At 36.1% G+C, this 14,485-nt stretch overlaps 2 protein-coding genes across 6 annotated transcripts in view; one reads left to right on the top strand and one right to left on the bottom strand.

The window, feature by feature from the left end:
* LOC146001604 (putative RNA methyltransferase CG11342) overlaps window positions 1–14,485 on the bottom strand; it is a 102,478-nt gene that overhangs the window by 72,100 nt on the left and 15,893 nt on the right. For 2 of the 4 annotated variants that reach the window (XM_083139132.1, XM_083139130.1), the window contains exon 3: window positions 9,584–9,669. The exons of the other annotated variants lie outside the window; for them this stretch is intronic. The gene's annotated coding sequence lies outside the window, so the exon portion shown is untranslated. The remainder of the gene's footprint in view (window positions 1–9,583; window positions 9,670–14,485) is intronic. 4 annotated transcript variants of the gene reach the window in all.
* Window positions 1–14,485, top strand: part of LOC146001603 (tyrosine aminotransferase-like) — a 50,532-nt gene that overhangs the window by 33,446 nt on the left and 2,601 nt on the right. For both annotated transcript variants that reach the window (XM_083139128.1, XM_083139129.1), the window contains exons 6-9: window positions 2,809–2,891; window positions 4,017–4,086; window positions 7,950–8,078; window positions 12,981–13,064. In XM_083139128.1, the coding sequence (XP_082995254.1) occupies window positions 2,809–2,891; window positions 4,017–4,086; window positions 7,950–8,078; window positions 12,981–13,064 (366 nt within the window). The remainder of the gene's footprint in view (window positions 1–2,808; window positions 2,892–4,016; window positions 4,087–7,949; window positions 8,079–12,980; window positions 13,065–14,485) is intronic.

Raw genomic sequence — 14,485 nt, 5'->3', positions numbered from 1 at the left:
GCCTAATAAAGTATTTTATTTCTCAGGTCAATCAACAGCCTTCTGTGAATGGTGACTGTGTGTTGCCAAAATTGATAGGCAAATAAAGTAAGTCTTTTCGCAAAAGTTATCTCGAATTATTATATGTTTGTGTAAGAAGAGATTAGTAGACAAATTTTTAATTTGTGTGTTTGTATCAGAAGGAATTTAGGAAGTAGTGAATAAGGAAGGGTAGAGAAATATAGGATGTTTCTTTCCCTCAAACATATGTTGAACTACATCAAATATACTTTCTACTAGACACCTATAGATGTCAGCTAACTCACTTTCTAAACATTTTAACATAAACTTTAAAGCATCCATCTTGACTATGATTATTTTGTAGGGGTAAGTGGACCATGAAGTGGAAATTGTTATGGATGTTTACTCAAACCTTAAAGTTAGTTAGGGGGATGCTTCTATGATTTTAACACGGTGACACTGACAAGTAAAGGGTCACTTAAGGTGAAACAAGTTGTCCGGTAATGTATATATTTTTGGAAACTACCTATCTTAACTAAGGTACAGGTGAAGTATTAGGGACAATGGGTCGGAGGTTAAGGAGACAACGGGTCTCAAAGTTAACATGGGAGTCTATGGGAAGACCGTAAAATCCATCGTCAACTGACGCTAAAGCACTAGTGTTTCACTCCAAACAAAGAGTGATGAGATTTTTAGAGGAAATGAATGTCCAACTGCTGAACACAAACAAAACAAATAACAACACATTTTGTTATGAAATTTGAAAGTAATTTGTTATTTGGATGACGAGCCCAGGACCTAGGTCTCGCCTTATGACTTCTGCTTTGACTTGATCAGAACTGACAATTGCTTCAAGTGCGACAAAATTGCATTTGTAAAGTGTGCTCACTGCGAGATGAGCATTTGTATGAGCCACGCACTGTTCTCTGAACTCCACATTGATTGTATCACTCTTTGAATCCAATTAACAAATTACTTTCAAATTTCATAACAAAATGTGTTAACCCTTCAAGCCAGGAGTTAAATACCCATCAGCCGCTGTGAGAGGCGGTAATTTTAAATCACCAAACAAGCAATTTTTGCAATTGTCACAAAATTGAACATATCTTAAAAACCATTTGCTCAACTACAATGAAATTTTCAGGACTTGTAAACGAAACTTCACACTACACAAAAATGTATAAATAATGACATTTATACTATAATAACAAAAATAATAATAAAAATAAGAACTTACATGTTGCGCTTACAAAGTACTCCTTCTGTCTTGTGTTCTTGTTAGTTTAGAAGTCCAACGTTGTGTGTTGTGTCAAAAAACAACAAAAAGGGATCAAGAACATTATTGACTGCTTTTTGGGGACGGCACAACCCACAAAACGCAAGTTTATTTGCTTTGAAAGAGTCGTCAACTTCTTTCCAGTTCCAGGTTACATTCGATGACGCAACAGGTGAGGATGTAATGCCATCTAATTCGCTTTCACTATCACTGACACTATCTACTTCCTGTTCTGCATAGTTTACTTCACTTTCACTTGTAGATAGAAATGAAGAAATTGAACCTTCACTGTCACTTTCCTCTAAAAATGCACAAATTTCGTCCGTTTCAATGCCCTTTACCTGTTCGTGCGATGCCATTTCTCAGCTGTTTTTTTTACGTAATAAAGTGATGCAATCGCACATAATTTCATGTAATTGGAAGGAAAACCAACGGATGGCAGCACATTGCAGTCTACTCTTGAGTTACATGCATTTTCGTTCATGTGGGAAAACAACAGATGGCAGAATATGCATCATTTCGTCACTACTACACGGGACGTGTACGTCGAACCGCATCTAGAAGCACTATGAGGGTCCGTACACGTGTACGTCGAACCGGCTTGAAGAGTTAATATTTGGTTGTGTTCAACAGTTGACATTCATTTCCTCTAAAAATCTTATCACTCTATGTTTGGAGTGAAACACTAGTGCTTTAGCATCAGTTGGTGACGGAATTTAGGGTCTTCCCATAGACTTCCACGTTAACTTTGAGACCCATTATCTCCTTAACCTCCGACCCAATGCCCCTAATACATCTTACCTTAGTTAAGATGAGTGCTCTCCAAAAAATACATGCATTACCGGACAACTTGTTTCACCGTAAGTGACCCTTTACTTGTGAGACAGCTAGAGAGAAGCTTTGCGTAAATTTTCCTAACTGGGGGATACCATCCCTGCATTCCCTTCACATTCAGTGATGGGGGTGGAGAATTTTTATATTTTGCTAAGTTGCTAAATTCAACTTATAACCTTCAGGATAAAACTTGAAACAGGCAAGTAAAAATTCACTTGGTTAAAATAAATAATAAAGTGTCTTGAGAGCATGTGACCTAGAATAGTACTGTAGAATACACTTGAAAGCTTTTATCCCTGATATACCAAGCATATCTAAACCTATGAATATTTCTGCATGCTTACATCTTCAAAAATATCACGCAGAGCCTAATTATATACAATTTATTTTGCTGGTTACATGATTCTATCTGGTTAATCACAATGAGATTTTGGGATACATACTATAACTAATTTAGGTTAGCACATCGTGCTACGACACCACGGGTTCTGGGTTTGAATCCCGGCATGGGCATGGATGTTTGCAAGTGTCCATTCATCAATTTCACCATATCATCACTCATACCCATCTTCGCAAATTAGCCAAAAGTGACACAAAAAGCGAAGTAAAATAATGCAAATCAATAAACAATAGAACTAATTTAGAAATCCCATGGTGACTGCTTAATTGAAAGTTAACATTTTTCATTTAATTTCCAGGTTTTTTCTGGTAAAAAATTTCACTGGCTAGCTTCACTATCAACAAATGTCCCTATATTGTCATGTGGAGGACTGACAAAAAGGTAAGGATAAAAAAATGAATGTGAGTTAAAGTTTTCCTGATGATGAATGATTGTGTTCTCTTGAGTTACCAACCACACGTATTTTGGAGAAGATTTTAAGCTTTCAAGAGCTAATGTCACTCAGTGATGTGACATTTGCATCTAAAGTCATTTTGCTTGTAAGTTTGGAATCTTCTCCAAAACTGACCAGACCATTAACATGAGAGAACTTCTTCAAGATCAAAAATAATACAAATTCCTTATTCATATTCATTCACAAGTGACAATTAAAATTGAATTGCACCTAAAGTCTTGGGTTTGAATTCTGATCTTGACATGGGTGTTATTTTTGTAAATTTAATCTACTTAACCTCATCTTCATTACCATAAAAACAATGATGTGAATACAAGGTATTCATAAATAGTTCAAGGAGATTAATAAGAGTATTTTCATTCAAGGACCATCATACATTAAGACATACCAAGGAGATTCAAAATCTCTTCTGAAAATCAGCCAAAATAGATGAACTTGAAAAAACCAATTTCGCGTTTTTACAACCTATGTGTTCAATATTCTCATACATATTTCTGTGTAATTTCGTAATTGTCTAGCTTATAATGAGTTATTTTATAATTTATTCTTCATACCTTTAGCACAATGGATAGTTTATATTGTCGATGGCAGGATAAGGAAATTAGGAACAAATAAATTAAAGCAGATACCATCTTTTCTTACCATCTAGTACAGAACAATAATATCCCCTTTTTTATCCTGCCGACAATTGATAGTCATTGCATTTGAACAAGTGTTCTTGTTCTTGGGTTACCACCCAAGTGAAAGAACCAAGGAGATTCAAAATCTCTTCTGTAAACTCTTAAAATATATCATATAACTCAAAAATAATGGATATGTTATGGTGAACACCAATCTAAATACATAATTATGACTTAAATCTTTGTAATTCTATCATGTGTATCTTAAAACAAAATTATAGAAGTAATGCACCACTGCACATAAAATTTTATGATTTTAATATTTTTCTTACCATAACTGCATGCCATAAATAAGGTGTCAACACTGCATAGTGATAACTTATCAGACATTTATGATTTGGAAAGTTAATATTTGCGTATTTTTGCACACAGGTTTCTAGTTCCTGGATGGAGAATGGGATGGATTATTGTACATGACAGAAATGAGATTTTTAGTGCTGAGGTATGTAAAAACTTTTATTAAGGCCTGGGACTTTATGTTAAAACATATTTTTTATTTGGCATTGAGTTGAATACTTGTATGAGATCTTTACGTATCTGATGAAAATCAGCCAAAATAGATGAACTTGAAAAAGGCATATTTTGATATATTTTACCAATTTCGCGTTTTTACAACCTATGTGTTCAATATTCTCATACATATTTCTGTGTAATTTCGTAATTGTCTAGCTTATAATGAGTTATTTTATAATTTATTCTTCATACCTTTAGCACAATGGATAGTTTATATTGTCGATGGCAGGATAAGGAAATTAGGAACAAATAAATTAAAGCAGATACCATCTTTTCTTACCATCTAGTACAGAACAATAATATCCCCTTTTTATCCTGCCGACAATTGATAGTCATGCTAACATTATTGACGAAAAATGTTCTCAGTTATTGTTGTGCTGGTATGAGAATTATTGTAAAGAAGTTTCAATTGTTCTAATTTCTTTACATTTTTCTCGCTCCTCACAACAATCAGTCAAAAGTAAAAAATAACGTTCGGTATATTACAGACCCTATTCTATCCTCAATCAAGTACAGGAGTTTCAAGATCACTTGTTGTTTCAACCAGGCATGTATCACTGTGTATTAATGCCAGTGAATAGAATGTCACAAACAGGAACTTCTGCGACAAGATTGTACCTACAAGTGCACTGTGGAACGGAAACGTATTTAGTGTAACTTGTGTCAAAAAAATTGGAGGCTGTTTTCGAAATTCTATATACTTAAAATCCCCTTAATATGTTGTGCTTGTGTATTGATTGCTGCCACAAAATGGTATGTGCATTGTGGAATGGAAATAATATTGAGTAACAAAATTCTGTAGGCTGTTTCTCAGATTCTATATAGTTAAAATCGGCCTAAAAAGTTGTGCTGTGTATTGATTGCCCAGATTTACCAGAGCTGTAGTGAGCTGCCAATTATGCTTCAGTTTCCACAAATGTGTAAATCTGACATCATTGTAAATGGAACTTAGGATAATTGCAGTGACTCTCTCAATATTTTCCCACTACATTCTTCGGTTAAATGGATTCTGACTTCATTTCATACTCTATCCCCCACCCTAATCGATCTTCCCTAGAAGATACTGACTTCCCATATAATGAGAAATTCGAAAATACTGTTGTGCTTATTTTTGGCTTTACTGGGAATATTTCTGCATTTTCTGACATATTTTCAATTTTTTATGACATACATACATACATATTTTGCAATTTTATAGGACATAAAGTCCAGGGCCCTATAACTGATTGCACTAATACTCTGTATATTTCAATATAAATTTGTAAAGTATGTATCTAGTTGATTTTAATTTATATATTGAGTTGCTTGTGTCTACTGTCTTTGTTTGTGCAAAATTACCTTCTAGAATTCTCCCTTAAAAGAAAAATTACACTGTCCAAATTCTGTCAATGTACTGAGGGCATATCTAGCTAGGAAATATAAAAAAAAACGAACACTGCAAATTGTTCATTAAAACTTATGAACATTTTCTAATTTTTAGATATTTGACAATGGCATAACATGCAGAGTTATAAAATCGTAACAATCCCTAAGATTGTATGTTTATTTTATTAAGTCTCTCTGAACGCTTCATGTTGACCAGGGCATTCACTTGTTTTTCTCAGCTGTCTCAAGCCTCTTAGGCATGTTTACAATGCATTGTGTTGTGCCATGCAAACCTCCTGAGCATTCAGGAACAGGTAACACTTCTGGTTATGGTGTCAGCGGTTTGCATGGTAGCAATTATAATAAACACGATTCGGCGATTCGGCATCGAGGAAGAGCTCGATGGCCAGGGAATATAGAGGTGAGACAAGCTGGGAAGTGACTGGACTTTGGGAATTGAGTTGGTAGAGAGAGGTGGTCAGCAAGGCAGGAGGTCGATAGTGGAAGCACGCTTTGGTCAGCATTAGAGAGAAGCTTACAGAGGACTTCGCTATTTTCGATTCAGCTCAGAAACTTCAGTTAGACAGGTAATTATCCTACACCCAGCCATGATACAGGTTCAACGGTTCACAAAATCCAACGAGTTACCATTGTCTTTTCAGTAGTTTAATTCCTTTGTGTAATTTGTACCTTTCGCATGCCAAGCAATAACTCGTCATGTCAATGACGAGTGGTCTCATCAAGAGGATGAATGATGAGTAGTTTACATCACCCCATCAATTAACTGGTTCAGATCCGTTCATTCTATAGAATGACACGAAATGAATGTCTTTTCAAAGCCTAAATCTCATTTTGAAGCAGAGAAAATCAAGTATAGCTTTAAAAATAAATAAATAATTTTTTTTTTCAAAATATCATAAACTCAGAAAAAGTGAAAACAAACTTTACTTTCATACTCAGGGGCCTACCCAGAATTCTTCATTTTTTATGGGGTCCAATCTTCAATTATAAAGTGTTGGAAAGTTGTTAGGGTAAAATACCCAAATAACAAATATTACCGAACACATTAAACCCCCTACAGCAGAAAATTATTTCCACAGTGTACATGAAATTTGTGGGAAACATTAAAAATAACTTCAGTGGTTTTTTTTAGTGTTCGTTCATCAATTACACCATATCATCACTTATCCTCATCTTTTCAATTAACCAAAAAGTGGCAGAAAAGCAAATTAAATAAACAAAATCAATCAATCATTAGAGGCACATATTTTTGGTAAATAAAAAAAACAAAATTTTGATACAAAAACAGTCAAATTCGGGTTCTAAAGCGGTAAATAAAATGCAATTTCGCTGTTATAGCGGTGAAAAAGCAGCATATAGAATGACATTTTGGTTTTAAAATGTAAATATAATCCCCAATTTGATTTAAAAACTGCACTATTACATAAAATAAACATATCCCTTCTAATAGCACATTAAATCATTACCAGAATATTAAGTTTATTCCTGTATAAAGGGGTTCATTTTTACTTCTCAAATATTTACAGCAGAATTAATAAATTTTACATGAATTGCATAACTCACAGGATAATTCTGACTTCAGAAAGTGTTTCATCGGTATATAAATGGTAAATTTCGTGTTTAAGAGTATATTTCGCATTTTGCAGTTCTTTGCATTATTTCGTGACAAGACAGGGTAGGAAAATGCACCTCACACCTTTCAGAAACATGAAAAATTAACATTACAATGTGTTATTTCGCATTTTGTATTTTCGTCAAAAACGAAATATGCATGCCCCTATCAATCATAAATATGACTCTAAATGCTAAATCTGCATTATGTTGTAACTCATGAATTCATATGAATGAAAAATGTGTCTCGCATGTCATTTTATCCACTAACATGTAACTGTGGGCAACAATTGACATTTTTTTTTCTTTTTTATGACATTACATAGAGGGCACATGATACATTTGCAGGTGGTGTCTGTTTTATTTCCTTGGGTAACATGAAAACAAGCAAAAGCCAATTCATAACAGTTAATCTCATATGCAACCCCTAAAAATCTTAATAAATAAAAAGAAACACACCACTTTTCTATCTGTAAAAATTGCATTAGCATTTGGAAAAATTTCAGGACTCCAGGCCCATTAAGCCCACGCCTGTCTATGCCAATGCTCAGGGATCTGCAAAGTTGATCAAAATGGGAATGGAATAACCCACATATTTCCCTATAACTTTAGCCATAAATAATCAATAAGAAATTTGTAAGTCCACATATTCTGTAAAATCATGTATTATTATTATGATCATTATTCTAAGTATCATCAGGCCATGCTTTTTTAATGTTCAATTTACTGTAAACTTATATTGCTTGAAATATGTGCGAAAATCAGCAACATTTTAAAGATTTTCTTCTTTTGTAGGTAAGGAAAGGTCTTCAGTGTCTGAGTCAACGGACCATAGGAAGCAACACAATAGTCCAAGGAGCTCTGCCAAACATTATTAGTACCACACCAGAAGAGTTCTTTCAGAATACTATTAATGTAGTAGAGGTAACAATCACTTTCATAGAATACTATTTGTAACTTACTCTATTTCATTTAATCCACAACATAACACAATGTGAATTTTAGGAAATTACAATTATAATTTGATCCAACACATAATGTTGTATATGATCTAGGTTGATCCAGCAACTCAAACTAGTGGTATGCCGCCTTGCTTCTCTGTATGTTACATATTTTTATATGTCCTTTGCAACATAGATAAATATTTAAGGCGTGTGCAACTTACTCACGATGATATAATAAAAGTACTTAAAAAATACTATAAAATGAACTACTTACAATTTGTGAGTATACGTTTTACAAAAAACAACCTTTCAAGACACAACTGGTCCCTTCATCAGGTTCACAATCTTGGCGAGTGGAATCACTTCATGGCCACATCAATTAGAATAAAAGACAAGGAGTAAGGTAATAATAAAAATCATGGATATAAAGGTATTTGCTAACAACTGGCCCCTGTACACATAAAACTTCATATTCCCTTCTTTCCCTTGTAAGAACTTCGAATCTAAAAATGAACCATAAAAAACTTCATCACATTAACACGTTAAAACCCCACATTTTATACTCACAAATCGTAAGTAGTTCATTTTATAGTATTTTTTTAAGTAGTTTTATTATAACATAGATAAAAGTAAGGTAAAGTTCCCTATGTACTTGCACGGTGCCATGAAGGCACATGGAGGGGATCTCGGTCATATTTGGAACTGATGTGATCAGCACCATGCACCCCCCTTCTGCCCAAGGGGTGCCCTAGGTACCAATTTATTTGAGGCTAAATGAAGTCCAGAGCCTCCACAGGAATCAAACTCTGGTCTCCTGCATGGCAGTCAAATGTCCTACTGACTAGACCACCATGACTTGCCTTTGAAACATAGTATTTTGTTAATTGTGCCTGAAACAAATTCTATCTCGATTTGAACCAATTGATCTAATTTTAAGAATAAATTATATAAGTACAGTAGAGCGTCGATTATCCGAAGTAATTGGGGGACATGGGTGTTCGGAAAACTGGTTTGTTCGGATAATCGAACTGTACATGTTTATTTGCCAAAAAGAAGTACTGTACAGTAAATTTATTCATAAAAACAGGCATCTCTTTAAGTATTACAAAGTAACGTACAAAGGCAACTTTAGTAGGAATATATAGTATGTGGTACAGTTTATTAAACAAAAATATGTACATATTACATACGCATTTTGCATGAACAATACATACACCGACAGAAGTGTGCTGATTGTTGAAACACAGCGACTGGCGGCTTGGCCGGTCAGCAGCGCCTTATGAAGGCCCCATTAGAAGCAATGTTCCGCCAGCGGTGGCTCAGTGCGGCGACTACTGTGGGAAACTTGGTTTGGGAGTGAGGGGGATGATGGACGGTAGGGTGGGAGAGTAACAGGTGCGAGCGAGTACACAGTTCGGTTAAGCGGTCGTTCGGTTGACCGACGTTCGGATAATCGACGCTCTACTGTAATTAGTTTTCACTTACCTTTATTGCTGTTTTTGGCACATCTCTGTTTTTTAAGCACAATATTTCCACTGCTTCATCAGGTGAAATACCACCGGGTGATTAATCTGGAACAGTGCAAATATTGTGTTAAAAAAAAGAAACAAACACGTGCCACACACAGTAATAAAACAAAATGGAAATTAACTCTTTCGCTGTGGGATTTTGGCACGCTGATATAGCTTTCGCTGCATAGTGTTTAGGGGAAATTTTCAGAATTGCATAAATTTGTAAAAATAAAATAAAAAAAAAAGCATTGTGAAGTCCCGTGCGTTCATTTCGATCTTCAGCCGAGAGACCGGCAGAAGCATGGCGGGCGGCGCTGGTGGAGATGCCGACATTTGCGGCCTGTAATGCCCGCTTATTTTTATGGACATATGCAGACATTTATATAAATATTGCAAAACGAGCACTAACCTGTGTTATAAGAGTACGGTTTTAATTTTAGTAGCTTAGTGGCTGTATGTGCTTATGATTTTGACACGCCCATCTCCTGTGAAACACGGCGTAGACGTTTGTTTGGAGAACGTTCTAACGCTGCACCAATTTCATGGAGTTTTGCTTCAGTTAGAATCCGTCGTTTTTGCTTAGGTGTTTTAAAATTTAATGATCCAGTTTCTCGTAATTTAAGGACAAGATGTCTAACCGTATCTCTATGTGGAGCTGAAACGCCTGGGAATTTCTGTACAAATTGCCTACACACGTCTCGACACGAGTCTGTTTTCACGTAAGTGTCATACATAAAAATTCTTTGTTCTAACGTGAACCTTGCGGCTGTCATTCTAATTGTCTCACTGACACAACACACATACACACTGCAATAACACAAACAAGTAACGGCAAGTAACCAAGAATAACACTCTGACGCACAGTACGAAATTAACATGCTCTTTGTTTACATCTGCTCGCCACTATATTCACAGCTCTGTCTTCATCTAGTCACGAAGGAACAAAAAACTCGAGCTCGGAGATTTCGGATTGCAAAGCAGCTCACGAACACCATTGACTTTTAACGGTTTCGTCTGCAGCGTAATCTTGATACAGTGTTGCACATTCGAAACGATCCCCATCGATACAAAACGTTTTCAAGGATATAAACTTAAGCAGGACGTTACTGGTCAAAACTATGATTAAAATGTTTTATTATCTGTGACTCTTAACATCGTTTCTAAAGCGTATTTATTTGTGTAGGCCTATATAAGGGCAGAACTTGGATGAATTACAGAAGAACTTTTGCATGTTACAACAAAGGTTAGTGCTTGTTTTGCAATATTTATATAAATGTCTGCATATGTCCATAAAAATAAGCGGGCATTACAGGCCGCAAATGTCGGCATCTCCGTCAGCGCCGCCCGCCACGCTTCTCTCGATCTCTCGGCTGAAGATCGAAATGAATGCACGGTGCTAATATGAATTCTTCCCCTATTATTTTAAAAGGGCCAAAGATGGGAGTTACGCTTGGTATTATTGACGTGGAGACAGTTGTGTGACCAAGGGGGTGGGGAGCAGGGGGAGGGAGTTGGTATGCCACTGAGTAGATACACAATACTTGTTGCCATTGTTATTTACATACACACTGCGGTACATGTTTTTTTATTTGTTCAGAACGAAACAAATTATTTTCTTTGAAAATAGTTCAAATGACAGAGACTAGATGGCAGCATTTTCTGGTAATGCTTTTTCTTATGGAGCAACTTTGCTCAACACCAGCAGCGACAAGAATATTTGAAATCAACTGCAGTCGATTTCCATAAGTTAGGCATATTGAAGCAAATCGACTGAAGTAGCTTGCCGCAGCGAAAGAGTTAATCATTCTTTATTCTTAACATAGTGAAAGCTATGGTTTAATTTGATCTAATTTTGTTCAGGTTTCTATAGAAAAACCTATAACTCCACACCATCCGTCCATATCTCGAATATAACACCAGGAGTTTCTTTAGGTGATAACATTAACATTTCCAAAAATTTCAGATATTTTTTATCAAATTAGACATAAGCAATAAAAAATGAAAAACTTTTAAGTCAAAAAATAAAATCAGTACAAGATTAGTTAAGAGAGGATTTACAGCCTCATTTCACATTCTGCCAACATCGCTAGTAGAATGTCTAAAAAATACACTTCTCAAAAAAGTTTGGAATATTGTTTTATTAGGTAAGGTATGTGATAAGACACGGCGGCATATGTCAGCGAATACAAGAGAATGTCCAGCAGACAGACGGATAGCATGTGTTGTTCCATTCCATGGCAACAGATTTCGCTGCCTGCCTGCCTACGATCGATTTCTCCCATCCTTGCACCCATGCCTTTGACTCAATAGGTAAAGAGAGGTGTCTACGGAGCAGTGCAAGTGTCAAATGACAAACAACTGTTCACAATGTCGATTTTGCAGTTTGATCGAATAAGAATAGTGGCACTGCTTCCCATACACAGGCAGATGTAGCATGCCTTATTTGGATTACACAAGGGGTAGTCTCAAAAAACATGGAATGTGGAGCACCGGTACCAAACTTCCTGTTCTTGGCTGATATTCAACGCATGGACTAGCCCCCTATGTCACCAGATAAGAACTGCTCAGAAACACTGCAGGACCTCATTCGCACTGCCCAGATGGAATTGAATTTTCTTCCCCAGGATGCCATTAATGCACTCATCGCAGAGATGCCTCAACGCGTCAGGAAATTGCACAATGCACGTGAAGGTCATACACATTACTAAGGCACTGTGAACAAGTGAGTTGAGACACTATTGCACGGAAACATAATCAGTCGTTTCCCACTGGACACAAGTGCACTTGTTTTGTTGCCATTATTTGGGCTTGTTTTGGTTTGCTAGTGGATGCCTGCTTTTGTTTAGCATTTCTAACATGGCATATCCTCAGGCTGAATGATATTGTGGTACAATAAAGGCTGTACGTCCCTATTTCCTAATCACATTCATGATATTCAAAACTTTTTGCGAGGAGTGTATATTTTGAAAATATAAACAAATAAATTATTTTTACTTTCGTTTAGGTTCTTTTAGGATAATTGCAAAGATGATGAAGATGAATTCATTAAATAAATTAAGGAACAAACAGAACCAAACATTCATGTCTTACTCAAGAGTCAAAACTAGAACTCCTAGCATCACAGCCACCATGGAGCTGGCAAATTGAAGCACACATCATGGAAGTTAACTAGAGGGTCTAGGGAAGGTATCAACTTTCCCCTAGCCCTTACCTAAGAATATGACTGTGAAATATAGCATACAATATCTTCTTATTTTTCATTCATTTTAATAGATAGGTTATAGGATAAAGATAAGTTTACAGCTAGCTTAGCTGCGCAAATCATTACTGATTGTTAATGTTCTGTTTTTAATTGTTTTCTTTCTTTCCAGAGCAATGCCAAACTTTCCTATGAAATGATAACAGCAATACCTGGCTTGAAGCCTGTGATGCCCGAAGGAGCCATGTACATGATGGTAAGGAAAATTTAATATTTACCTTATGACACATTATGTCTTGAAGAAGAAAAAAGAGGTTTGCATTTCACAAAATGAATATATACTTACTTTCCAAGGCACAACTGTTCTGTGAGGACTAAGGCCTGCCAATCAGTTTTTAGTTGGAATGTGGTCAGCACATCATCAAATTGTAATGCTGAGGGCCTCCTGGATAATGTAGGGGTATGCCATCACCTTGTGATCAAGGAGTCCCAGGTTTGATTAACTGTGGTGGCACATTGCACAGTGGTTCAGATCCCACATTAAACTGTTGGTTCAGTACTGATTAGCCTAACTGTGCATAAAATGGATTTAAACAAATTTTGACAAACTCTGTCTAGCAATGCAGGTTTCTGGCTTTGCAGACCAGAGTTGGCTATTTCTTCTTTGCAATAGGTTCCCAATTGTCCCCTGAGTCAAAACAGAAATGCTCTTCCAAATTTGAGGCCAAGCTCACCAAAGGCTATAGTGATAAATGATAATCACCTGGCTATGTGGGGGAGCCTGAATATATCTACCAGCTTAAATTCTGTGTAATGTTTATGGTAACATTCAGTGGTAACATACATTATATCTAACAAGGTGGGTAGGCACATAGACTATTAAAATATGTAAATGAATTATTTTAGTGGCACACACTTTCATGCAGTTGGTCAATTAATAAATATGGTAAAGTATTTTGAGTTTTAAGTCCACTTTTATTCACAGATAGGCTAATAGGGACTCAATCAACAGTTTAAAGTGGGATACAACTACTATGTGCCTCAACCAGGTATTGAACCCACAACCCTTTTATTACAAGGTGACGACGATACCACTGTGCCATCAGGAGACCTTGATAATAAGTATGGTACAGAAGTTAAAGTGTGGTTTCCAAGACTGGCCACCAGAGGCTACTGCCGATCTCCATGGTAGAGTGGTTAGCACAGCATGCTATGATACCAGGGGGTTCTGGTTCGAATCCCAGCCAGGGCAAGGGTGTTCTTTGTGAGTGTCCCTTCATCAATTTCATATCATCACTCATGCTCATCATCACAATTAGCCAAACGTAACATAAAAGCAATGCTAAATAACAAAAATAAAAAAAACACAGGCTACTATTTAACAAATGCCGTCTTGCTTTTTCAGTATGAGTGATTGCATGTATGCCTGAAGAATAAGTACAGAATGTGAAAGAAAAGTGAATAAAAATGGTGTATCATATTACTTTTGCAAAAAGTTCTATTTGTATTATTTCATATTGCTTCTCTACCAATTTAGTTAATTGGTATGAAAAGGATAAATGATGAAATTGATGGTGGGATGAACACAATGATACACTCAAGCCTTACACAGGATTCAAACCTGGGACCTTTGGCATTGTAGCACACAACACTGAGTACTCCACTATGGAGGCTGAC

Source organism: Lepisma saccharinum, chromosome 17 (genome assembly GCF_977018435.1).
Source record: "Lepisma saccharinum chromosome 17, izLepSacc3.1, whole genome shotgun sequence".
Lineage (NCBI taxonomy): Eukaryota > Metazoa > Arthropoda > Insecta > Zygentoma > Lepismatidae > Lepisma > Lepisma saccharinum.
Note: the sequence above shows the minus strand (reverse complement) of the source record. Positions and strands in the feature narration are given on the sequence as shown.